This window comes from Danio aesculapii, chromosome 18 (genome assembly GCF_903798145.1).
Source record: "Danio aesculapii chromosome 18, fDanAes4.1, whole genome shotgun sequence".
In the NCBI taxonomy this organism is placed as follows: domain Eukaryota; kingdom Metazoa; phylum Chordata; class Actinopteri; order Cypriniformes; family Danionidae; genus Danio; species Danio aesculapii.
In genome coordinates this window covers 15,360,900-15,385,947 of record NC_079452.1, presented here as the reverse complement: position 1 = coordinate 15,385,947, position 25,048 = coordinate 15,360,900, and the positions used below count along the sequence as shown (strand labels likewise).

Here is a 25,048-nt window from a genome sequence, read left to right as displayed (position 1 = left end):
CTGCCTATTTTCATTTTAATATTAACTTAACAGACACCAAAAATGTGTAGCTACATATTTATATGACCGTCATCTTCACTGTATGCATATTTATAACATAACATAACATAACTGCCCCCTTTCATTTTTATTGAAAAATCTGAAACATACCCTGTCTCTTTTGCTGAATATCAATTTTAATAATCAATAATGGCCCTTTTAAAAGAATAATATACAATAAGTTTATACAATATATGGAATAAAAGGCAAGCAATCAGTCAAATTTGCAGAATCTTTGTACAGGTTTACATAAATTAATATAACTTATCTTTGCGCTCAGCCAAAACACGTTACCTGATAGACTGAAAAGACCAAAGAGTAAAATCTCATGTTTAACAACTATAGCGAGATGAGATCTAGCGGTAGTTCCTTGATTAACTGTCTGACGTGCGCTGCTCTCATCTGGGTAGATGTGTTCAAAGCACCTGCTGACTGCCTGGAGCTCAGACATACGGTACAGCGCATGACAGTGTGTGGTCACATGATGTGCGTTTTCAGTGGTATAGTGTGGACGGAGATCTTTTCAGAAATGTTAGATGAAACGCCAGTGTGGTCACAGATAGTTTTCATTCTAAAACTCTGTTTTAAAACTAAAACGTATTAGTGTAAACAGGGTCTATAAGGCTTGATCTTCAGGCATGCTCTCGATCTGTTGGCGTCTTCAATCTGGCAACCTGAATCCGTTAAAGGAGCTAGGTGGAAAAAAACATCTCCTATAGGGGTGTGCAATTAATCGAAAATTCGGTTTCGATTTTGGCTTCTAACGATTATGAAAAAGCATTAATCGAGATAAAAGGATTATTGCATCATATACCGCCCCCTTTCTAGTTGTACACATTTGTTGCTCTGCAAAGCTCAGTTTCACATGAAAATTACTAAAAGCATGTACTGTGATGTAACTTTTACAGCACGATATGCGCATCATTCATTGATGTACGTTCGAATCATTCATGTTTTCAAAAGCGCGAAAGAGATCGCATGCTGTTGTGTGTGTGTGTGTGTGTGTGCTCAGCCTCAGAGACGCATCTTAATGCGAGCACTTTAATGGTCAAATGCATGCATTATTCATATTAACCCTCAATTATTCATATAAACCCTCATTTGTGTAATAAACAAACAAGTTGAGAATCAAAAGACATGTGAAAGGGAAACCATATCTGAACTGCACTCTTCTTAAAGTGACAGCGCGCTATACTCTTGCTGCCGACTGTTTTTATCACTAATCAAAACAACCAAAGGAGAAAATCACTCACTGCTCTTGACTGAAGGACTTTTGTAGCTTTATTTAAAGTTTTTTTTCTACAGTGAAGATGCCTTAAGCACAGTTTGTTTCATATTTTTATTCTATTGTATTTATTTCCCTTTACTTATTTACAGGGAGGAAAATAACTGTATCTATAAAGTTGAAGTCAGAATTGTTAGCCCTCCTGAATTATTAGCGACTCTCTTCCCCCAATTTCTGTTTAATGGAACGTTTTTTTTCAGCACATTTCTAAACAATGATTTTAATAACTCATTTCTAATAACTGATTTGTTTTATCTTTACTATGATGACAGTACATTATATTTTACTAGATATTTTTCAAGATAGTAGTATTTAGCTTAAAGTGCGCTTCAAAGGCTTAATTAGTATAATTAGGCAAGTCATTGTATAACAGTAGTTTCTTCTGCAGACAATCAAAATATTGCTTAAGGGGGCTAATAATATCAAGCTTTTAAAATAGGTTTCAAAATATTTAAACCTGCTTTCATTCTAGCCGAAATAAAACAAATAAGCCTTTCTCCAGAAGAAAAAATATTATAGGAAATACTGGGAAAATTTCCTTGCTCTGTTAAACATCATTTGGGAAATGTTTATTAAAAAAATTCACAGGAGGGCGAATAATTTTGACTTCATCTGATAATCGTGATTACAATTATTTCCAATTTTTCCATAATCGAGCAGCCCTAATCAATGTTTTAAATGAGGCCTTTAATACTACATACTGCATCTGTAACAATATGCTATCTTCATAAAATCTCTACATATCACTATAAAGTGGTGCGGAAAAAACAGTAAAGTACATTTAAATGCCTAAAATTTCTAAATTTGGGCTAAAAATGATAGCTATATGTTTGTTTTTCTTTCATCAAAATACAAGTATTTGGTGAATAATATATTTCAAATAGGACTGTGTTCATTCTCTCCAGAAATACAGTTTTGTAAATGTTTTATTTCATGCCATGGCACTTCTCGTAAAGAGTAGGTTGTTCTGGCCAAATTCCCTCCATTACCTGAAAGCAGAAAACCTAAAAAAATTGTTAATAATAAAATTGCTGTCCGGTTATGCTAACTAAGGTCAGCACTACACGCATTCATTTGACTAATTTACATGAATTGACGCTCTAGAAAAGGCTACACTTCTGGAATCCCCCTTTCAACTGGAAACACAGTAAAGATGAAACTGCAGGTTTTCCACAACCCCAAAATGCCCTGACCTTTCTGAGTGTGTGTATTTGTGTTTTTGTGCGCGCTCCTGGAATGCGCGTGTACGCGAGTGTGTGTGTGTGTGTTTTCCTGTTAGTTGTCCTTTTGTGTGTGTGTGTCAGTTGAGAGGAGGCAGAGCGACATTGACACTCAGACAGGAAGTAGAATAGAGACTGAGGGGGAGGGAGGCTTAACGCCAACAGGTTCCTGAATGTCAACAGGTCCCCTAGAGCACACATGTATACACACACGTAAATATGCACATACACACACTCATGCTCAAGTTCCCATGTGTGGTTTTGTAATTCTGACTGAATATGTCCTGCTCAGTTTCATGCCAAAACCAAAGCAAGAAATTGGCAAAAAAAAAAAAAGAAACAATAATATAATTTATAATTTCAAACTAGTTCAATTATTAATAATGTCATGGGTCTTTGGGTCTGTTTTTATATGTATATGTAGTAAAATTCAAGGCTGTACATTAATAGTGCAAATATATAAATATTTAAACCATACAATATATTATATATAAATATATAAAACTTTTTTTTACTCTTGATTTGTTTGTTTATTTATTTACTTGCTTAAAATCAAGATTATAATGTTCTCAACAGCAATATATGTGTGGTAAATGCGCTTTTTATGAACTTAAAATTGTAGATAATAAACATCAGCTTTAAACATCATTAGCTTTAAACTGTTATAGTTTAAATAGAAGTGTTTGGAATATGTACAGTTTTATTTGATCTCCAGTGTGACTCAAGAGAGACTAAAAAACTATTTGTTTGTTTATAATGTGCTGTCAAATGAATAAAATTGACTAATCGCATCCCAGACAAAAGGTTGTATTTACATAATATATACAGATGTACTGTATATATTTATGCATTTATGTATAAACACATATGTGTTTATAAAACACGTGTAATAAATAAGTAAATATATATATATATATATATATATATATATATATATATATATATATATATATATATATATATATATATATATATATATATATATATATATATATATATATATATATAGTTGAAGTCAGAATTATTAGCCCCCCTGAATTATTAGCCCCCTGTTTATTTTTTTCCCTAATTTCTGTTTAATGGAGAGAAGATTTTTTCATTTCTAAACGTAATAGTTTTAATTAACTTATTTCTAATAACTGATTTATTTTATCTTTGCCATGATGACAGTAAATAATATTTTACTGCATATTTTTCAAGACACTTCTATACAGCTTAAAATGACATTTAAAGGCTTAACTAGGTTAATTAGGTTAACTAGTCAGGTTAGGATAATTAGGCAAGTTATTGTATAATGATGGTTTATTCTTGAGACAGTTAAAAAAAATATATAGCTTTAAGGGGCTAATAATTTTGACCTTAAAATGGATTTAAAAAAATTAAAAACTGATTTTATTCTAGCTGAAATAAAACAAATAAGACTTTCTCCAGAAGAAAAAATATAATCAGACATACTGTGAAAATTTCCTTGCTCTGTTAAACATCATTTGGGAAATATTTAAAAAAGAAAAAAAATTCTAAGGGGGGCTAATTATTATGATTTCAACTGTGTGTGTGTGTGTGTGTATGTATGTATATATGTATATATATATATATATATATATATATATATATATATATATATATATATATATATATATATATATATATATATATATATATATATATATATATATATATATATATATATATATATATAAACAAGAAAATATGCACTAGAAAATAACTGTTCAAAAGTAGTTTAATTTAATTAAATTTAATAATTTATTCCAGTGACTTTAATGACTTTCAGCCTTCAGAAATCACTTTAATATTAATTATTATTGTTATTCTTATTATTATTAATATTATTATTATTGGCTGTCATGGTGGCACAGTGGTTAGCACAATCCCCTCACAACAAGAAGGTCGCTGGTTCGAGTCCCGGCCGGGTCAGTTGGCATTTCTGTGTGGAGTTTGCATGTTCTCCTTACGTTGGTGTGGGTTTCCTCCAGGTGCTCCGGTTTCCCCCACAGTCCAAAGACATGTCCTATATGTGAATTTGGTAAGCTAAATTGTCTGTAGCGTATGGGGTATGTCCTGGTCCTCCAGGTTAGGGGTTGAGCGTTGGGATAACAACCCACCTCGTAAAAATCAGATGTTACAAAACACCAACATGGTTCACCTAAGTATCAACTTCGATATATAAACGGCCCTAGGAGTAAGTAACTAAGTATAGATAATCATAATTTTTCCCAATATATTATAATAACTGCAAGATATTATGCTAAACTTTGCAAAGTATATGTCTTAGATCATTTTTATATGTGTTAACTTTATAAATTGGCAGTGCACTGGTACACACAATTCATGGTTCGGTACACATCTTGGTTTTTAACTGATGGTTTGGTTCAGTTTTGGTACAGTTAGAGGAATGAAATGAATGTCATTTTTTTATTGTTATTAACATTTGCAGATGTAGGCTCCACTCAGTTAACTGTATCTGTGGTGCACTCAAACAGTGAGACAGACATGAATCTTGTGTACTTTTTCTTAATGTGTTTGCGTTGGTTCACACTATGGGTCACACTTTACAATAAGGTTTCATTAGTTAATGTATTTAAAAACATGACCTAAGTTTAAATAATGCTTGTACAATATTAATTAATCATAGTTCAAAATGTACTATTGCCTTGTTAAAATCCAAATTCATGCTTGATAATATTATTAATTTATTATTTCATTTTCCTTCGGGTTAGTCCATTAACATTAAATAACATTAACAAACACTGCAATAATGTATTTTCCTTGTTTGTTCATGTTAGTACATGCATTAACTAATACAACCTTATTGTAAAGTGTTACCCAACTATATTTGATCTGGTCGTAAACAAAGGATTACATTTGGTGTGCACCTACTCGAAAATCCTGTCAAAACAGTTTGAAGTTGCATATACACTCACCGGCCACTTTATTAGGTACAGTTTATTAGCTGTCCAACTGCTCACTAAAAGCCAATCACATGGCAGCAACTCAGTGCATTTAGGCATGTAGACATGGTTCAAGACGATCCACTGCAGTTCGAACCAAGCAATGGGGAAGAAAGGTGATTTAAGTGACTTTAAAAGTGGCATAGTTGTTGGTGCCAGACAGGCTGGTCTGAGTATTTCAGAAACTGCTGATCTACTGGGATTTTAACGCACAACCATCTCTAGGGTTTACAGAGAGTGGTGGTGTAAGGATGATGGGGATATTTTCTTGGCACACTTTGGGCCCATTAGTACTAATTGAGCATCGTGTCAATGCCACAGCCTACTTGAGTATTGTTGCTGAACATGTCCATCCTTTTATGACCACAGTGTATGCATCTTCTTATGCCTACTTCCAGCAGGATAACACACCATGTCATAAAGCCTGAATCATCTCAGACTGGTTTCTTGAACATAACAATAAGTTCACTGTACTCAAATGGCCTCCACAGTCACCGGAACTCAATCCAATAGAGCACCTTTGGGATTTGGTGGAACAGGAGGTTCACATCATAGATGTGCAGTCGACAAAACTGCAGTGACTGCGTGATGCTATCATGTCAATATGGACCAAAATCTCTGATGAATATTTCCAGTGCCTTGTTGAATCTATGCCACGGAGGATTAAGGCAATTCTGAAGGCAAAATAAGGTGCAACCCGATACTAGTAAGGTGTACCTAATAAAGTAGCCGGTGAATGTATTTAAAGTATAATATATTCTTACACCAATGTACGTGTGAAATAATATTTTTTTCTTAAAAATGTATTTGATGTATTATAAAACTGCTTTTGTAAATCGTTCCCCAAAATCCTGATTTAAGCCCTCTTCACTCCACCACTGACTTCACCTCTGCATGTCAGCAGTCGTTGTTCTGATCGGATGCTAGTCTGCGCTTCGAATTCTGGTTGCCATAGTAACACAATGTCCCTAGCGCTAAGATGTTGTTCAGCATTATGCCAGGCTAACTCGTTTTATGCCACTAAAAAGTATTTTCTGAAAGAGCTATTGTATATGAAATGCCGCCATGTGAGAAGCAGGAGTCAACATGTGCTGAGCTGTTCACCATTGTGTCCGTCTGTCTGAGACCATATAAGCATGAAAGGGTGCCACTTGTGCTTAAATGTAGAAATGCACTATTGTTGTTTTTTTGAAAGCGATTAAAGTTAGCCAATTCTGAAACAGCTTTCTGAAATTTTCCCTCTTATTTTAAATTTAGGCAAGAAACGAGGGCGAATTGGTGGCGTGTTTGTTTGGTGGGTGGAGTAATACAGACGGGTGAAGAGGCTGAACGAGTGATCTTATTGAAGAATATTGCACGGCTATCAGCCAATCAGATTTGAGAACCAGACAGAACTGTTGTATAAACAATTTTATTACATAGCTGTCTGAAATACTTGATTCTGATTGGTCAGTCGAGACATTCCAAGTGTTTTTCTGAGATAACAACTGCTGAATAACACAGGCTCATTCGGGAACTTTGAATGACTTTAACCATCAGAAAATATGTTCATATCCATATACTTACATCCACATTCATATGGATCAGCTTCCCTGTCACACCACAGTTGTTGACAGTTTTTCAGTGTTTGGCGCCATCTTGTGTATGAATAGTACGTAGGTTAGTATATGCTCCATTCAGGCTGATTTATACTTCAATTGCCTTCGTGGGATCACATACCCCTCACCGTGGCTGACGTGCACCTCTCAAAAAAATTTAACTACACGTCACAACGACGTTTAGCACAAGCTCTGTGATTGGTCCGCTTGATTGTGCTGGCGGGGATGAGATCCGCGGGCCTATAGGAGCGAGTGTTTACAAGTGTGGAGTCCCATGAAGGAACTCCAGACGGAAACTTTTTTTGTGTTTACCTTATGATCAAAGTTGTTGCACATCCGCCGGTTTCCGCCTCAGAATGCTACTTGTGCATTAAGGTAGTGTTTAGAAAAAACAAAACACCAGCGAAGAAACTAGCATTTCGTAAGTGGTAATGCAAAGCAATACAAACAGCATGCAGAAGTATAAATGCACGACTACGCACAAGGCATGCGCCGTGGGTAACGCCGATCACTTGACGCAGATGTATAAACCAGCCTTTAGTTTCAGTCAGTTTCACATTTTTGACTGTTTGGCGCCATCTAGTGACTGAATAATGCACAGATTAGTGTATATTCCATTTAGGTTCATTCAGCTGTTTCGTTTTTGTGAGCTTTGCATTTAAATAAATAGTTGATAAACTATTATGTTTTATTAACAGTTAAGTTTTGTGTCTAATTATTATTTTTTGTGGCAAGTAGTCATGTAAAACGTGGGATACATCCAGTATCAGTGAGTACATCTAGTATGATTGTTTTCGCAGAATAAAATGCCATCTTGTGAATGAGTAATAAGTAGGTTAGTTTATGTTTTATTGAAGTGGTTAAGTTTCTGTCAGCTTTGCGTTATTGACTGTTTGACGCCATCTTGTGACTGAGTAATGTGCAGGTTATTGAATGCTTCATCTTCACTCAGCTGGTAGATTTAAGTCATGACGTCAGGTAGCCAAAATTCAATGTCTAGCCAGCATCTAAGGGCAACATTAATTTGACGTCCAATAACGACGTCAAATTACGTTGATATTTGGTAGCTTTTAGGTTGTGTTGGAAAGTGACCAGAATCCAAAGTCTTATAGATGTCATAGTGGTAACGTCCACACAATGTCAAGGTGTAACATGATTAAACTGTGATATTTGGTTGATTTTAGGTTGATTTTAGATTGGATGTTGGACATTGAGGTTGGCCTGGCATTGGGTTCTGACGTCAACCCGATTTTCATTTCCAAACAAAGTCTCACGACGTTGGGGTATATTGAGGTACAACGTCAATATGTGAGTCATGTTGACATCCTGTGCCTGCAGGGATGGCTCAAAACAATGTTTTGTGTCTAATATTAATGTTTTGTGGCGAGTAGTCATGCAAAAAATGGGATAAAGTACATCCAGGATGATTGTTTTCACAGAATAAAGTGCCGTCTTGTGAATGAGTAATTAAGTAGGTTAGTATATGCTTTATTGAGATGATTTAGTCTCTGTCAGCTTTGCGTTATTGACTGTTTAACACCATCTTGTGACTGAATAATGTGCAGTTTATTGTATGCTTCATCATCTTCAGTCAGCTGCTTAGGTCAAGCTATGTGTTTAATATAAGAATTGATAAACTATAATGTCTCAGAACAATGTTTTGTGTCTAATTTTAATGTTTTGTGGCAAGTAGCCATGTAATAAGCTGGATAAAGTACATCAGGGATAGTTGTTTTGCAGAACAAAGCCCTTCAGTCTTATTCAGTGGTGTTATGTTTTGCGTTGGCCTGCCGATAATCCTGTGGTGATTTATTCTGCGATAACAACCTCCTGGATATACTGTACCCTAACTTATTGCACACCTTCCAACCAATCAGAATCAAGAACGTCAACATACTATTGAAGGATTTTTTTGTTTTGTTTTGTTTTACTCTAGCTTTAGATAGAGCTTTTTACACATGAAATTAACAAATATGCTGCTATTTTCTTACTGTTTTTGAAAGCATTTAATACATTTATTTTTTATTTGTTTGTTTTTTTTCTGTGAGTGATCAGCCATTCCAGTGTTAGCGCTCTCTTTAAAGCTTTGTACTATAAAATAATTGTGAGGCTGTGCATATTTAATTCCGGGCCAGTCTATTGGTGCATCTTCACATAATTGTCATGAAAAACACATCATCTCTGCAAAGTATCCTTTCTTATTTCTGTGTTATGATTTGGAGATGAAATACGATCGGAGTGTGTGTTCCTGACAGGTCTCGTGAGCTTCACCCGAACAGCGTCTGGCCAATATAAAGGCAATAACAGGCCTGCTCTTCCTGGATTGCGGAGGCGTGTTTTTCTTTTACAGTGTGTATGTGTGTGTGTGTGTGTAATTTCTTTTTGTTTGGTTCATTGTGCCATTTCTTATTTTATTTCCATTTGCCTGGTGCTTTGTGTATGTCATGCGTGTATTAGAGAGAGTGAGAGAGAGAGAGATCAGGGGAAATAACGGAGCAATGGTGTGATTTTGAGAAACTGAGTCATCTGGGCTTCCTGTAATAACACTGAAGCTCTTCAGTGTGTGTGTATACAAACGCTCACACCAGTTTGTCTTTATAATAGTGTGAATGGTGGGGTTATTATAGTTTTGAAAATATGATTTTACATTGATGTTATTTTTTTTTTTCTTATTTTTTCAAATATTTTAAAAACTATTATTAATTTTTAGAAAGCATGCAATCATTTTTAGATAAGTGAAGGGCTAAAGTAACTCCGGGCAGGTCTTAAATAAATTCTTGCTCCATATCACTATGCTGAGGGATTTCAGTTATTCATTCAGTTATTGTACATCATTCAGCAGTCAAATCAAAACAGAACAAAATGCTTAACTATATGTTTATAGTACAAGTGGAGAATTTTACTCCCATCTGTTTAATTATTATAAAATAAATGTACTAGGTGACTAAATATTCCCTACTTATTGCAGTGCTAATTTATATTATTATTTTAACGTGTGTTTAAAAAAAGACTTTAAAAAATACGATTTAGATTTTTAGCCAATGATAGTGCTAGCTCTGTGCAACTCTCACATGGTCACCCACTGAAGCTAAGCAGGGCCATGTCCTTCGAAAAAGAGTAGTTTAACCCCGGCATCCTGGCCAAATTTGCCCACTGGCCTGTCTATCATGGCCTCCTAACCAGCCCCATATCATAATTGGCTTCATCACTCCATCTCCTCTCCACCAATCAGCTGGTGTGTGGTGTGTGGTCTGGCGCAGTATGGCTGCCGTTGCGTCATCCAGGTGGATGCTGCACACTGCTGGTGGATGAGGAGATTCCCCACATTGTGTAAAGCTTTGAGTGTCCAGAAAAGCACAATATGAATGTAAGGCATTATTATTAAATAAAAACTAAGATTATACTTTTACAATTTATTTAATTTTTACAGTTTAAATATTGAGTACACTAATAAATATTATAGTATAGTTGTATATTATAGTATAGTATTATCATATTAGTTTGGCAATTTATATTCGCCAGAAATATATATATATATATATATATATATATATATATATATATATATATATATATATATATATATATATATATCATACAGGTAGCAGTGCGATATGGCAGTATCTCTGCTTGGAGGCATGCATTGGCTTGAGGCCGCAGGCCATGCAGGAGTGCCGATATACAGCCAATATCGCACTGCGAGTGTGATATTGCATTTAAACAACAGTTTGACGGCATAATCGTGTATATAATAAAGAAAATCAAACATGGAGAGTCTCAAAAACCCTTTTGTATGAGGAACCACTTTTTTCCACCATTCATTCACATCTGCAGCTGACATCAGAACAGCAGAAGCCATTACTAATTTACTTTAGAGCTAGTATTTGAATGATTCTCTTGCGTAATGTCTGAAGTGATGACAAAACAGGTGGTTTTGCTCACATTTTAAGATTATAAGGCTGAAGAGCATGAAATGCCATCAGTCTACAGAGATTTTCCACTATTTTTCTGTTGCAATTGGGATATCACAATAATTAACCCTGAAAAAACCCAAATCAAAGCAAACATCACCAGATTACTATGGCATACAGCACTACAACATACAAAAGAGAGATCGTCCTAGAATGTCACTTACCGGCTCTATAATGATTTGTTCAGTGGAGTTGGAGAAAATCTCCCTCTAAGGATTTATTATGCTGTCTTTGTCGCCATCTTGTGGTGAAACGTCAACCGTCAATTGATTTGCTCTGCTCAATATGACAGCCTGATGGTTGCCGAATCTTCGAAATTATGCAAACATATTTTAAAATAGACACTCTCCTTATAAATAAAGTACATAGTTGCAATCTAAACTACTACACGATCACCTAAACTTTTTTAGTTTAATATTTAAGATCAAAACAGTAATGATAGAAAGCTGTCAATTAATAGAATTCAGTGGTAAAAGTGTTAAGGAACTGCTAATTCTAGTTAGTTCGCTTATAAGTAGCCAATAAAAGCAGTGCACACAGTGAATAGGATCAGAAATCAAAAGGACAATAACCCTTCCATCCCTATCCAGCTCATTTCCGGGAAGCTTTCCTCAGTCTTTCTCTCTATCTCTTTCTCTGTAAATATTGTTCACCCTGTAGAAAAGCAAACAGAAAGAATTGAAATGAAATGCCACGCGAGTCGCCCCCATGCTCTCGATGGGCACACCTGGAGAGGCCGATGATTAAAGAGAAAGCAGAGACACAGAGACTGAGAGCTGACTCACTCATTTACGTAAACTCATGTCTGCTGGGAACAAAAGAGGATGCAGAAAAGGTCACCTCTTTATCTCCGGCCGCCACCACAACCTCTCGTTTTCACTCGCTCGCCCTCACTGTGTCTGCCGTTCAAGGTTGGGGCAGGTTTCAAGGCTTTGGAGGCCTTGTGTCTGATCACACCATTGAAATTCCAAAACATTTCTGGAGTGTGTGAGACGACGGCAGTTTTAAATGTGCTTTATGAGACAGCTTGTGGTATTTGCTTAACTCTTGTGCACTGTTCAAATTTACTACCCTTATGTTATGTTCGGGATGAAAACATCCACTAAATTAAACTGCTGTAAAAATACGTCAGATACATTTTTTTTTTGCATAAATCTGTTAATCAACCACAGTCCTGATCAAAACTACTAAATGTTTAAATAATTACAGGATTTTTAACTCTTTAATTGGCAAGTTTACAAATGATGTCACTGATTTGGTGAAAAAAACACACAAAATGACTTATTTTCAATATAGAAAGGAATTGTGGACTGGATTTTCTTTTACTTTGTATCACAGTCTTGGACATGTGAAAGATTAGTAGCAACACTGCCTTTGATGCATTGTTAGTTTTTGTGCAGCATAAGATTTTCAATTTTTTTTTCTCCCTAATACTGTTGCTTGCTGTTTTTGCCCCATTGGCTTCCATTATAACAAAATTTTTTTGATTTAAAAGCCATTACATCATATAATCATGCATTTTTGATTGTTGGTGGTTTTCCCTGTTGGGAAAGTGTAAATATGTCATTTTTACAGTTGATCATCAGATCGCACCATTAACCTTTTAGATGAGCAAAAAAAAGCTTAGTTTCTTGATTTTTTTATGAAGTTATATGGCGTATAACAGCAAATTAAAGTGTGTGAGTGTGACCTTTGCGCACTTACCTCGATGTGTCTGAGAAAATCAAAATATGTACCTCATCTCTCAGAACTACATGTAGTAAGCAAAAACAAAGACTGTGTATACATTTATGCTTTGTATTTCCCAAAGCATTTTTCCAAAATATGTCAATTTGTCACCCAAAATCATTCTGCTAGCTGAAACACAAAAAAGTTAAGCCAAATTAAGACTCAAATTCACCCCAGAGTGGATGGACACATCCCCAACATGGCAAAAAGCGTACTGTCTGTCACTGATCACATATTTTGATCATTTAGAGTACTGTGTATCAAATATGAGACAGTAGGTATCTGTATGATATTTAGTGGGTACAGTAGATATCTTTATACTATGTGGGGTTAAGAGGTAAACACTGAATACTAAATATATAGAAAATAATGAATGGATGAATAAATAAATAAATAATGAATGAATGGGGCGACGCAGTGGCGCAGTAGGTAGTGCTGTCGCCTCACAGCAAGAAGGTCACTGGTTTGAGCCTTGGCTGGGTCAGTTGGCGTTTCTGTGTGGAGTTTGCATGTTCTCCCTGCGTTCGCGTGGGTTTCTTCCGAGTGCTCTGGTTTCCCCCCACAGTCCAAAGACAGGTGAATTGGGTAGGCTAAATTGTCTGTAGTGTATGAGTGTGAGTGAGTGTGTATGGATGTTTCCCAGAGATGGGTTGTGGCCGGAAGGGCATCCGCTGCGTAAAACATGGGCTGAACATTTTCATTCCACTGTGGCGACCCCGGATTAATAAGGGGACTAAGCCGAAAAGAAAATGAATGAATGAATGAATAAAGGAATAAAATATATAAATGAAATAAATATATATATATAAATAAATAAATGGTCAGCGCCAATAGCCTAGTGGTTAAGTGCGCTGACATATAGCACCATGGTGCTCACGGCGACCAGAGTTCGATTCCCAGCTCGAGGTGCTTTGCCGACCCTTCCCCTCTCTCTGCTCCCAACTATTTCCTGTCAATTCTCTGCACTATTCTATCCATTAAAGGTTAAAAACCCCTAAAAAAAAAAATTAATAATGAATGAATGAATAAATAGATAAATGAATAAATAAATGAATAAATAATTAAGTAGATCCATTAATAAATAAATAAATAAATAAATAGATGAAAAATACTAAATGAATGAACGAATGAATGAATGAATTAAATAATTAATTAATTAATAATAGATAAATAAATAAATAAATGGAAAATATTGGGTGAAAGAATGGATGAATAACTTAATTAATTAATTAATTAATAAGTAAATAAATAAATAGATGAATGGATGAATGTATAAATAAATAAATGGAAAATATTAAGTGAAAGAATGAATGAATAAATTAATGAATTAATTAATTAATAAATAAGTAGATAAATAAATGGATGAATAAATAAATAAATAAATGGAAAATATTAAGTGAAAGAATGAATGAATAAATAAATAAATTAATTAATTAATAAGTAGATAAATAAATAGATGAATGGATGAATAAATAAATAAATAGAAAATTCTAAATGATTGAATGAATGAATGAATGAATAAATAGATGGATGGAAAATAATGAATGAATAGATAAATGAATAAATGAATGATTAAATAAATAGTTATTAGACTTGATCAATCTGAAAAAGATTATCCTGCAATGCCCTTGTGGAGCTGATGTGATAGTTGACCTGAAGTTGATGGTTATGTTCTTGTCTGTGTGTGTTTTTCTTGCTGGTGTCCAGTAGAGGGTGTGATGCGCAGCAAACGCCGGTGTGTGCTGGAGAGAAAGCAGCCGTACAGCGGTGATGAATGGTGTTCAGGAGCCGAAACTGAAGAAGAGGATGAGAAACCCCTTTCTGCCACACACCGTGAGTCCACACACACACACACACACACACACATACAGTAGCCCCTTCCAGTCTGGAACTGACTCTCTGTACATAAACACGGTTTTATAAACCCTAATGAATGTTTCTTCCTGTAGACTGTTTACACAAACGTCTGGTTGACGTCGTTGTCGTAAAAACACGCAGTGCTGTTGATTCAGTAAGGAAAAAAAGTTGCTAAATGTAATTCGCCTCACATATATTTCAGAAAAAAATATGAATTCTAAACGGAATAGAGTACAGTAGTCAGGTTTGGAGAAGTAGCAAGTGCACACTTGTATACTCTCTTCATAGGGAAACTTGAGTTTGAACTTGTGATCTTGTAGATTTGCTGAGCTCTGAGGTTGTTAATAAAGGGTAAAATATTAGTTCAGCTAATTTATTTTTGTTATTGTGAGGGAAAAATACATAACTTATGATAGTGTACAGAAAATTCAACCAATGAGAGAGTTAGTAGGGCTGCACGATATTGGATAAATTTGACATTGCGTTATTTTTTTGCTCTGCGATGTATATGTATATATGTATAATGTATAATTATATGTATATGTATGATGTATAATTTCACCAGATACGTACAGTAAATAGCTCTATTTGAAAAGTCATTAATTTAGCTTGATTGGGATGGTTTTTATAGGGGGCTAAAATATAAATGAGCAATTCCATGCAAATATAAACATTGCCATGAAAAAAATTTAGTTTTCGGCAAATTAGCAAAACTTTTTCTGCATTTTTTGTGTAGGCTTGTATTTTACAGTGCTTTAAAAATACTCAAAAATCTCTCTATCAGTGGTTTTAAACAATTATATTCAAGTTACCAAAATCACACAAGTGGCAATTTCACATCCGTCACATCCATAACGGAGCTTTTTCTTCATAAATGCATAAAATCAGTCATGTTTGTTCTATAGTGATCCAACTCTTATCCTTTTAATTAGCATCACTTCTTTTGGGTTGTGCAGTTCAATTCACAGAATTTCTACAAAGCATGTTGTATACTGTAAACTTGCAGACTTTTTTCATCACACCCATAATGCGTTTATATAAAAAATGTTGTCAGATTGATATTTTTCTGCTCCCATAACTCTGTGGTTAGTTGTTTTGAAAAATATAAAGAGATGTTTCAATATAATGTTAACATATACTTCCTCTGTCAATTTATGTTTTGAGATTTTACTGCAAATGTCACATCCATAACGCTGGAATTGCTCACATATCGTTTTATGTCATTTATTATATACATATCATAAAACACAGTCATAAACACAATGGAGCAAATATTAAAGTGAAACAAACAGTGCTTGATGGTTTTCTGGGGAGAGTCTAACTTTGTTCAGGCACAGAAATTGAAAAATAAAATGTAAAATAACACTGCAAAGTCTTCATCATATGAATAACTCAATATTATTAATCCTTATGTACTGTTGGGGATGTTTTCATGGTGATTTTGAGTTTTCATTAAGCCAAAACGAAGCCAAAAAGAATATTTTTTGGTGAAAAACTCAACAATACACTCTGGGCAAATTTACTACCCTTTTGTTATGTCCAGGATAAAAACATCCACTGAATTAAACTGCTGAAAAATGCATCAAATAAATATATACATTTTTTTTTTTTGCATAAATCTTATTATCAATCTCATTCCTAATCAAAACGACTAAATTGCTTTGAAAGTTGCTAGATTTTAACTCATTGATTGCCAGTTTTATAAATGATGTCACTAATTTGGTGAAAAAAAAACACACAAAATGGCATATTTTAAACATAAAAAGTAATTGTAGACTGAATTTTATTTTACCTAAAGAGCCCCTATTATGCATTATGCAAAAGGTCATATTTTTGTTTTAGGGGTCTCCGACAACAGTCTGATCCATGAACTGTGTACTGTGAAGTTCCTGTCAAGGTCTGACAAAGTCCCATACATCCATAGTCTTTTCTGATCCTTCCTTTAAATAACGGCAGACGAATGCCAGGTTGTAAGTGCGTAGATTGCTGAAGCACTCGTCAGAAAAATGGCATGAACACAGCACAGGGCTGGGGCTATAATGCTGAGGTATTTTTGCAAAAATAAACTTCGACCACTGACTCTTCACAGCCTCATCTTTGGGTCTGGAAAATAACACAAACTTTCCCTCACACTTCAGAGCACAGCATCTTTACGACATGATTCAAACGGGATCTGCTAAAGTGTTTGTCTTCCTCTTTTTCTTTTCACTGTGTTTGTGGGCGGGGCTGGGGTTTTCAATTTTCCTGGGTCTGCGTGTGCAACAAATAGGCGGGGCTTGAGTTTCGTATCGACATCACACCAGCCTGGCTAAAGACTCGTTATCGACACGATTCATTTGAAGCGCTATGAGTTGACTCTTTTATAGATGAATAAATAGTTTTAAAAACGCTGCACTTAGATTTAAGCCTTAGCTGGATATTTCACTTCTCTTAGAGCTGTGTTACACACTGAATGGAGGTCATTTTCATAAACCCATAATAGGGGCTCTTTAAATCATTCTAATCAGGTCCTAATTTTTCTCTGTTCATATAAAGCTACATAATCAGGCCAACACCCATCCAATCACTTACATTCCATCTCAATAAACATTTTAACAAAAGATTATTTATTGATAATACTTCTTTACAAAAACATTAGTTTTTAATGGTTATTAAAATGTTTTCACTGGGCCATCAGATAAATACCTTCACGTTTAGCCTTGTGTAAGTCTGAAATTTCATTCATAATGGTCTTAAAAAGGTCTTAAATTTGACTTTTTAAGATCCCTGAAGTTAACGTTGGTTAATAAAAATAAGGTGTTCATTGTTAGTTCATGTTAACTCACAGTGCATTAACTCATGTTAACAAGCATGAATGTGGATGTTAATACTGCATTATAAATGTTGAACTATGATTGTTAAATGCTGTACAAGTATTGTTTGATATTGATGTAATTAAACGGCTAAATGCATTGATAATAAATCTCACACAGGAAAAGAAAGAATAATTGCACACCGTTAAAATGTTGGCTATCCATCAGGTGTCATTCTCCTTCCTCTACAAACCACACAGGCCACTTCATCAAAGCCTTGTATTCTCTGTGTTTGTGTCTGCGAGGTGGTGCTGCATCTGACAGTTGGTGACCACAAATCCTGTGTGTGTTTGTTTGCACCTTATACTACTTGCTATTTTGAACTAGAGAATAGTTGAGAAAGAAGCATTTATTGTTTTTACTGCAAAAAAAAAAAAAAAACCCAAACAAAATAAGCCAACTCTCAACGTATTTATACTTACCGGCCACTTTATTAGATACCCCTTACTAGTAGCGGGTTGGACCCACTTTTACCTTCAGAATTGCCTTAATCCTACGTGGCATAGATTCAACAAGGTACTGGAAATATTCCTCTGAGATTTTGGTCCTCATTGACATGATAGCATCACACAGTTGCTGCAGATTTGTTGGCTGCACATCCATGATGTGAATCTCCCATTCCACCACATCCCAAAGGTGCTCTATTGGATTGAGATCCGGTGACTGTTGAGGCCATTTTAGTACAGTGAACTCATTGTCATGTTCAAGAAACCAGTCTGAGATGATTCAGGCTTTATGTCATGGTGTGTTATCCTGCTGGAAGTAGCCATCAGAAGATGGGTACACTGTGGTCATAAAGGGATGGACATGGCCAGTAACAATACTCTGCGTGCTGTGGCATTGACAAGATGTTCAATTGGTACTAATGGGTCTAATGTGTGCCAAGAAAAGTGGGCCACACCATTGCACCACCACCACCACCAGCCTGAACCATTAATACAAGTCAGGATGGATCCATGCTTTCATTTTGTTGACGCCAAATTCTGACGCCAAATTGGTGAGCCTGTGTGAATTGTAGCTTCAGTTTCCTGTTCTTCGCTGACAGAAGTGGCACCCGTTGTGTCTTCTGCTGCTGTAGCCCATCCACCTCAAGGTTTGACGTGTTGTGCTTCTACAGACCTCAGTTGTAACAACTAGTTATTTGAGTTACTGTTGCCTTTCTATCAGCTGGAACCAGTCTGGCCATTCTCCTCTGACCTCTGGCATCAACAAGGCATTTCCACCCACAATTGGACCATTCTCTGTAAACCTTAGAGATGGTTGTGTGTGAAACTCCAAGTAGATCAGCAGTTTCTGAAATACTCAGACCAGCCCGTCTGGCACCAACAACCATGCCACGGTCAAAGTCCCTTAAATCACCTTTCTTCCTCATTCTGATGCTCGGTTTGAACTGCACCAGATTGACTTGACCATGTCTACATGCCTAAATGTATTGAGTTGATGCCATGTAATTGGCTGATTTGAAATTTGCGTTAACGAGCAGTTGGACAGGTGTACCTAATAAAGTGGCCGGTGGGTGTATAATCAAAGACAAAAAAAACTTGTACACTGTATCTATATTGGAATCAGTCTTGAGGAGGACTTAATTGTCAGTTATTATTGATATTCATATCATGCATCCCTACTTTCTTTTCTCTCCTATTACTATAATTACAAACCCTCATGTCTAAAAACATGCTAACATGTCATCTGATGGATGTTTGGAGCAAGTAATCAATAATAAATAAATTAAGTAAATAACATTTTAAGTTATGGTAAAATATGCCTTTAAACTGTATGCTTGATGCAGTTTGCATATTCATAATACTACTCAAACAATTACTTTTTCTTGATTAAACTGCTTAATTAAAATGAGTTGGAACAACACAATTGTTAAGATTTTTGGGGGGACAACTTAAGTGTTTTATATTCAGTCTAATTAAATTTGTAAAAACAATTGAGTTAGCTTAATCTGTGTTGGATCAACATGAAGGAATTGTGTGGAAGCCAGCATTTTTTACAGTGTAGACATAAACAGTCATATCAAAGTATTATTAAAAATGCTTTATTATTTATTTCTCAGACATGTATTAGCTTAAAAAAGTATAACTTTAATAATGTAATGTTCGCATTTCACTGTGAACTGCTCATTAATTGTGTAAGCAGCACAATTGTTGAGCTTTCAGATCTATTGTTCCCTTTTGTAACAAGCTCTGCTTTTTTTAACTGTGCATAGACCTGACTGAAGGTGTGTAGTGAACCTATCTCTACAAGGGCAACACGACACCCTCTGCAGGCTTTGGATTGCCCTTTAAGGAAAATTTCCTGTAAATCCGAATTTTAGACTTTAGGGTAAATCTAGGTATTATATTTAGTGCTGTGACTGCTCATATGCATTAATTTTGTGTAAAATTCACATGAGGCGCCTGGTTGTTGGTTTATCTTGAGCGTTTTATATCTGCCCACATAAATTGATGACGTCTATCAGATATTCATAATGGAACTGACGCTCTGGGAAGTTTTCTGTGGGATTTAGCTCCTCCTTGTGGTTTTACAGAAGATTTTCCCCCTTTTTTTGTTTAGAAATGGACATGTAGGTTTTTGGATTTACATTTTTATTCTTAAAACAATTGTTCGTTTCAAATTTATTATTAACGCTAAGAATGAGGAAATTTATTTTATACGCCAACAGTCAACTTTATCAAATGAAATGAGTGTAGTTAACTCAAAATTGACTAAAAGATAATTCTACTCATTTGAAAAGAGTTTTGAACTCAATGTTGAAGGTAATGAGTTAATTAAATACCTCATTACTTCAACTTAAGTTCACAGTACTCATTTAGATTAGTTTTTGTAACTCAAATGGTTTGTAGCAATCTGTTTCCTCAAACGGTTTGAGTCTTAATGTACTGAGTATTACAGGACTCAGTTGGTTTGAGTTCTCATTTATTGGGTTTTACTGTGCTCAGATTGCTTCGTTTTCTCAAATGGATTAAGTTCACAGTACTCATTAGGATTAGTTTTTGAACTTAAATGGTTTGTTGCAATTGGTTTCCTCAAATGGTTTGAGTTACCTTAAATTTGTGGGTTTTACAGTGTATATATGGTAATTACTCAGTACTGTAGTACTACATTTTACCATTCAGTATCATTACGTTCTTGAACCTGATCATGTTATCATTGTAAAGTTTGAATGTATTAGTGAAACTACAGATTTATTTATTAATACCTGCTGAATGGATAAAAAATGGATAATGGATTTAAAAGTCTTATATAATAAACAAGTGATTCTTCAGGTTGGCATATTGTGTAACAATTGTTAATTCATCATTTTATTTTACCAGCCAAAGCCATCCTATTTTAGCTATAAAACTATAGCTTCAAGCATCCAAATTTCTCACTTAAGAAAATCGTGTTACAGGTTTGGATATTGATTTATTACACTGTAAAATCCCAAAAGTTAAGGTAACTCAAACCATTTGAGGAAACTAATTGCAACAAACCATTTAAGTTCAAAAACTAATCCAAATGAGTACTATGAACTTCATTTAAGTTGAAGGAATGAGGTATTTAATTAACTCATTATTTTAATTAACTATATCTAATTGAGCACAGTAAAACCCAATAAATAAAGAAAACTCAAACCAACCGAGTATTGTAAAACTTAATAAGTTTGGTCAACTCAAACCGTTTGAGGAAACCGATTGCAACAAACCATTTAAGTTAAAAAAACGAATCCAAATGAGTACTGTGAACTTACTCCATTTAAGTTGAAGTAATGAGGTATTTAATTAACTCATTATTTTCAACATTGAATTCAAAACTCTTTTCAAATGAGTAGAATTAACTTTCAGTAAATTTAGAGTTAACTACACTCATTTCATTTGATAAAGTTGACTCTTGGGTTGTACAGTGCATCTATTAATTATTATTATCTATACAATTATTAATAATAAATGATTTATTTATTTAAATATATTATTTGATATTACTCTCTTTTTTAAATTATTGCTTGTTTGCTGTATAACTGTCAGTTATGAATAAAAAGGGTTTTTAATGTTAACTTGAACACTGATAAAATACTAAAACACTGATAAATAGCTTCAGGTGACTTATGTAAAACTTAAAAGTTCTTTTACTTATTAACTTTGTATCATTCTCCTTATTTTGCAGGTGAGCATGTGATGTGTCCTAGTCAGGGCCACTCTGGTTCATCCACCACAGGCCACGTAAGTGATCCGGGAGGTCCAGGATTAGGTTCTGGCCACGGACCTGGCATTCGCACAGATTTGCATTCTCGGCCCCCTCAGCAAGTAGTGTATGTCTTCACCACCAGCCTAGCTAATAGGTCAGTATGGTTTCTCTATTTTGTTCAAATAGGATTTGCAGCTTAATATCCTGTTTTTAAATGAACAGATAGGATATTTACCATATATTGCCATGTCTAAGCCGGAAATGTTTGTGAAAACCACAACAAAGGAGTTGACTAATATGCTGCATTAACTAAGCTGCCAATTTTCCACCACACACTTTTAGCAGTGTGCTTTTACCCGCCATTATCATCAAAGTGAAAACTAATATTTTCTTTTTAATATTCATTTTGGAAATTTGATTCAACAATCTATTTTTATTTTCTGCAGTGCTGCAGAGGCAGTGATGCATGGCCACACAGACTCCATCCTCTTGTATCACCAGCAGAATGTCCCTCGTACCAAGCTCGACCAGGTATATCTTTATACAGGAGTACATAGTGTACATAAATGCCTGCATATATTTGTGATACTTTATTATAAAATGTTTAGGCTGGAGGGATTTGTTTATGTCTGCAGCACAGACGCGGTTATATAACAAAGCATCCACACTTGCAGGTGCTGCATGGCGTGAGGCAGTGCATTTGTTTAAATGGCTATTTAAATCACAATGCTCATCTTTGTTCCTGTTTCTGTGTTGATGAGAAAGTTGAAGTCTTTTCTGATGTATTGAACTAAGAGTACACATCTTTCTCTCTCTTTTATCTTCTTTTTTGTTTCTGTTTAGCAGTCTACTGGTGTTGGAAAACTCTCCAATCTAGCAGAGCACATCAGCTCTAGTCACAGTCCTCCTATTGGCACACCTAAATCTCAAAGTGGTACTCCCAGGCCAGCTTCTGTTGGTGGAGTTGGACACCTTCCTGGTACCAGTACTCCTTCTTCCACTGGCCATCCAGACAGTGAACCAGCTCAAACCCACAGAGGAGGAGGAACATCCAGCAGCAACAGCCGCGCTGCAGTTCATACACTGGGCCCAGGAAATTCAGGCCCACAGTCTGTAGGGGTTTCTGGAACAGAAGGAGTAGATAGGCCAGGTACAATTCCCCACCATGGTGCTGGTGTGTCTCCTTCCACAAGTCCCTCCACATTATCTGCACTTCGTCAGAGTGAACTAAGCCAACGTGGAGGACCGGGAAACACAGATGGGCTCTCTAAGGAGCAACTGGAACATCGTGAACGCTCTCTGCAGACTCTTCGAGACATTGAGAGGCTACTTCTTCGTAGTGGAGCTGGTGTTGCCCAAGAGGATCCAAGAGGTCCTAATGGCAATCCTAATGGCACTAATGTTAATAACAATAATAGTAATGATGAAGGTAGGGGGTTGGAAGATGGTGAAATTGGTGGGGGCCTTCCTGGTAATTGCCATATCAACAATACTGGTATGCCTGGTATGCCCCCTGTTGGTGGAATGAAAAAGTATGAAGAGCCATTACAGTCCATTATTTCACAGACACAGAATCTTGGTGGGCCTGGACTGGATGACTCTCTGATGGGCCCACACCATGGTATGCCACCACATTCCCACCACCTCTCCTCACCCTCAGGATTAGACATGGTGCCCCTTCTTGGACCTGAAGGTGTAACACCAGAGCAGCTAGCATGGAGGAAGCTACAAGAAGAATACTATCAGGAGAAAAGGCGACAACATGAGATGAACCCCCACCAGCATCCCCAGCATTTCCGCATGATGCCAGAGATGGGCATGCCTGGGGGACCTCCAATGCTGATGAGGGGTCCCCCACCACCATACCATAGTAAACCTGGTGATCAGCAGTGGGGGCCTGGTCCAATGGTAGGGGGAGGAATGGGAGGGAATGCACGAATGATGGACATGAATCAGGAGGGTCCTCGCGGGCCAAGGTTTCTTGGACAGATGAGAGGTCCTTCAGGGGGTGGGGGTTATCCAGAAAGCCCAGGAGGTGTTCTAGGTGTAGAAGGGTTGGGGCCTCAAAGACCTCCAAGACCAGGCATGGGCTGGTTAGAGGAAATTCCTCCAAACATGGGTGGTGGAGGTCCATTTCACGGGTGCTATCCTCCAGGGGGACCTGGGGGGCCTCCCCAGCACTTCCAGGGTGATTTAGATCGCCCTATGACGCGGGAAGAAATGTACCGCAGACTTCATCGACTAGACTTGCAGCAAATGTCTAGACAGCAACAGCAAGCAGGGCTTGGAGGCCCCAGAATGATGGATAACCCTGGGGGACCGGGCTTCCCTAATCCTGGCATGACTGGAGGCCCGACCTCTCGTGGTGATCCAATGGACTTTCCTGTTTCTCGGACTATAATGGGTTCTCCTATTGGTGGAGTGGGTGGTGACGGGGGCCCCACAATGAGAGACATTGTTGATTCTCCTTTAGGGGGTAACCTCAATATGAATATGGGAATGAATATGAATCCACAGCAACAGTTGTTGGCTCAGAAGTTGAGGGGAGGTCCTGGTGTTCTTGGGGAGATGTTAAATGCTGAAGACATCTCCCGCATTAGGGCTTCACAAAATGGCCGGGGTGGTGCTAACAAAGCAATGATCCCTGGCCCAGAGGGACCTCTTCAGTTCCCAAACCAGAGCTCCTTTTCTGGCGGTCAAGTTGATGGCTCATTTTTACAGCAGCCAGGCCCTGATATGTATGGACCAGACCAGCCAGGTCCTCACCATCTGAGCAGCACCTCGAGACTTAGTCACATTCCCATGAACACTGGATCAAGGGTTACAGACCTTGGGGCTCGACACCCTCCTGACCTGCCTATTAGTGTTAATCCAATGGGTTCTCCAGCTATTCCACCATCTCACCAGCTCAAATCCCCCTCTCTTAGTCAGGAGCCATCGCCTCTCATGCCCTCACCCTCTGCAGCAGGACTGAAATCACCCAGCCAGTTACCACAGAGTGGTCCAACTCACCCTCCCCTACCAGCAGCCTCTGGGGCTGGAACACCCTCTTCAACCTCAATCAAGTCCCCCCAGGTAATGGGACCTTCGCTTGGTCTTCGCTCACCATCTGGCTCCCCGGGACATCTTAAATCTCCATCCATGCCTGTCGCTTCACCTGGCTGGACTGCCTCACCCAAGACTGCTATGCCAAGCCCTGGTGGGCCTCCTAGTGTCAAGGTCACAGGCAACGGAGGCAGCAGCTCCACTGATACAGGTAAAAGGTTTACTGAAATGTATTTAAAAAATATATATAAATTTTAAAATGTTGTGTATAATTATTCTTTTACATATTTACATGTCACCATTTTTATTTA

General features: G+C 36.6%; 1 protein-coding gene across 6 annotated transcripts in view; it reads left to right on the top strand.

Moving 5' to 3' along the window:
- bcl9l (bcl9 like) overlaps nt 1-25,048 on the top strand; it is a 104,602-nt gene that overhangs the window by 77,360 nt on the left and 2,194 nt on the right. For 3 of the 6 annotated variants that reach the window (XM_056477840.1, XM_056477841.1, XM_056477842.1), the window contains 4 exons: nt 14,518-14,643; nt 21,672-21,846; nt 22,139-22,223; nt 22,536-24,948. In XM_056477840.1, the coding sequence (XP_056333815.1) occupies nt 14,518-14,643; nt 21,672-21,846; nt 22,139-22,223; nt 22,536-24,948 (2,799 nt within the window). The remainder of the gene's footprint in view (nt 1-14,517; nt 14,644-21,671; nt 21,847-22,138; nt 22,224-22,535; nt 24,949-25,048) is intronic. The other 3 variants (XM_056477845.1, XM_056477844.1, XM_056477843.1) reach the window with 3 other exon arrangements.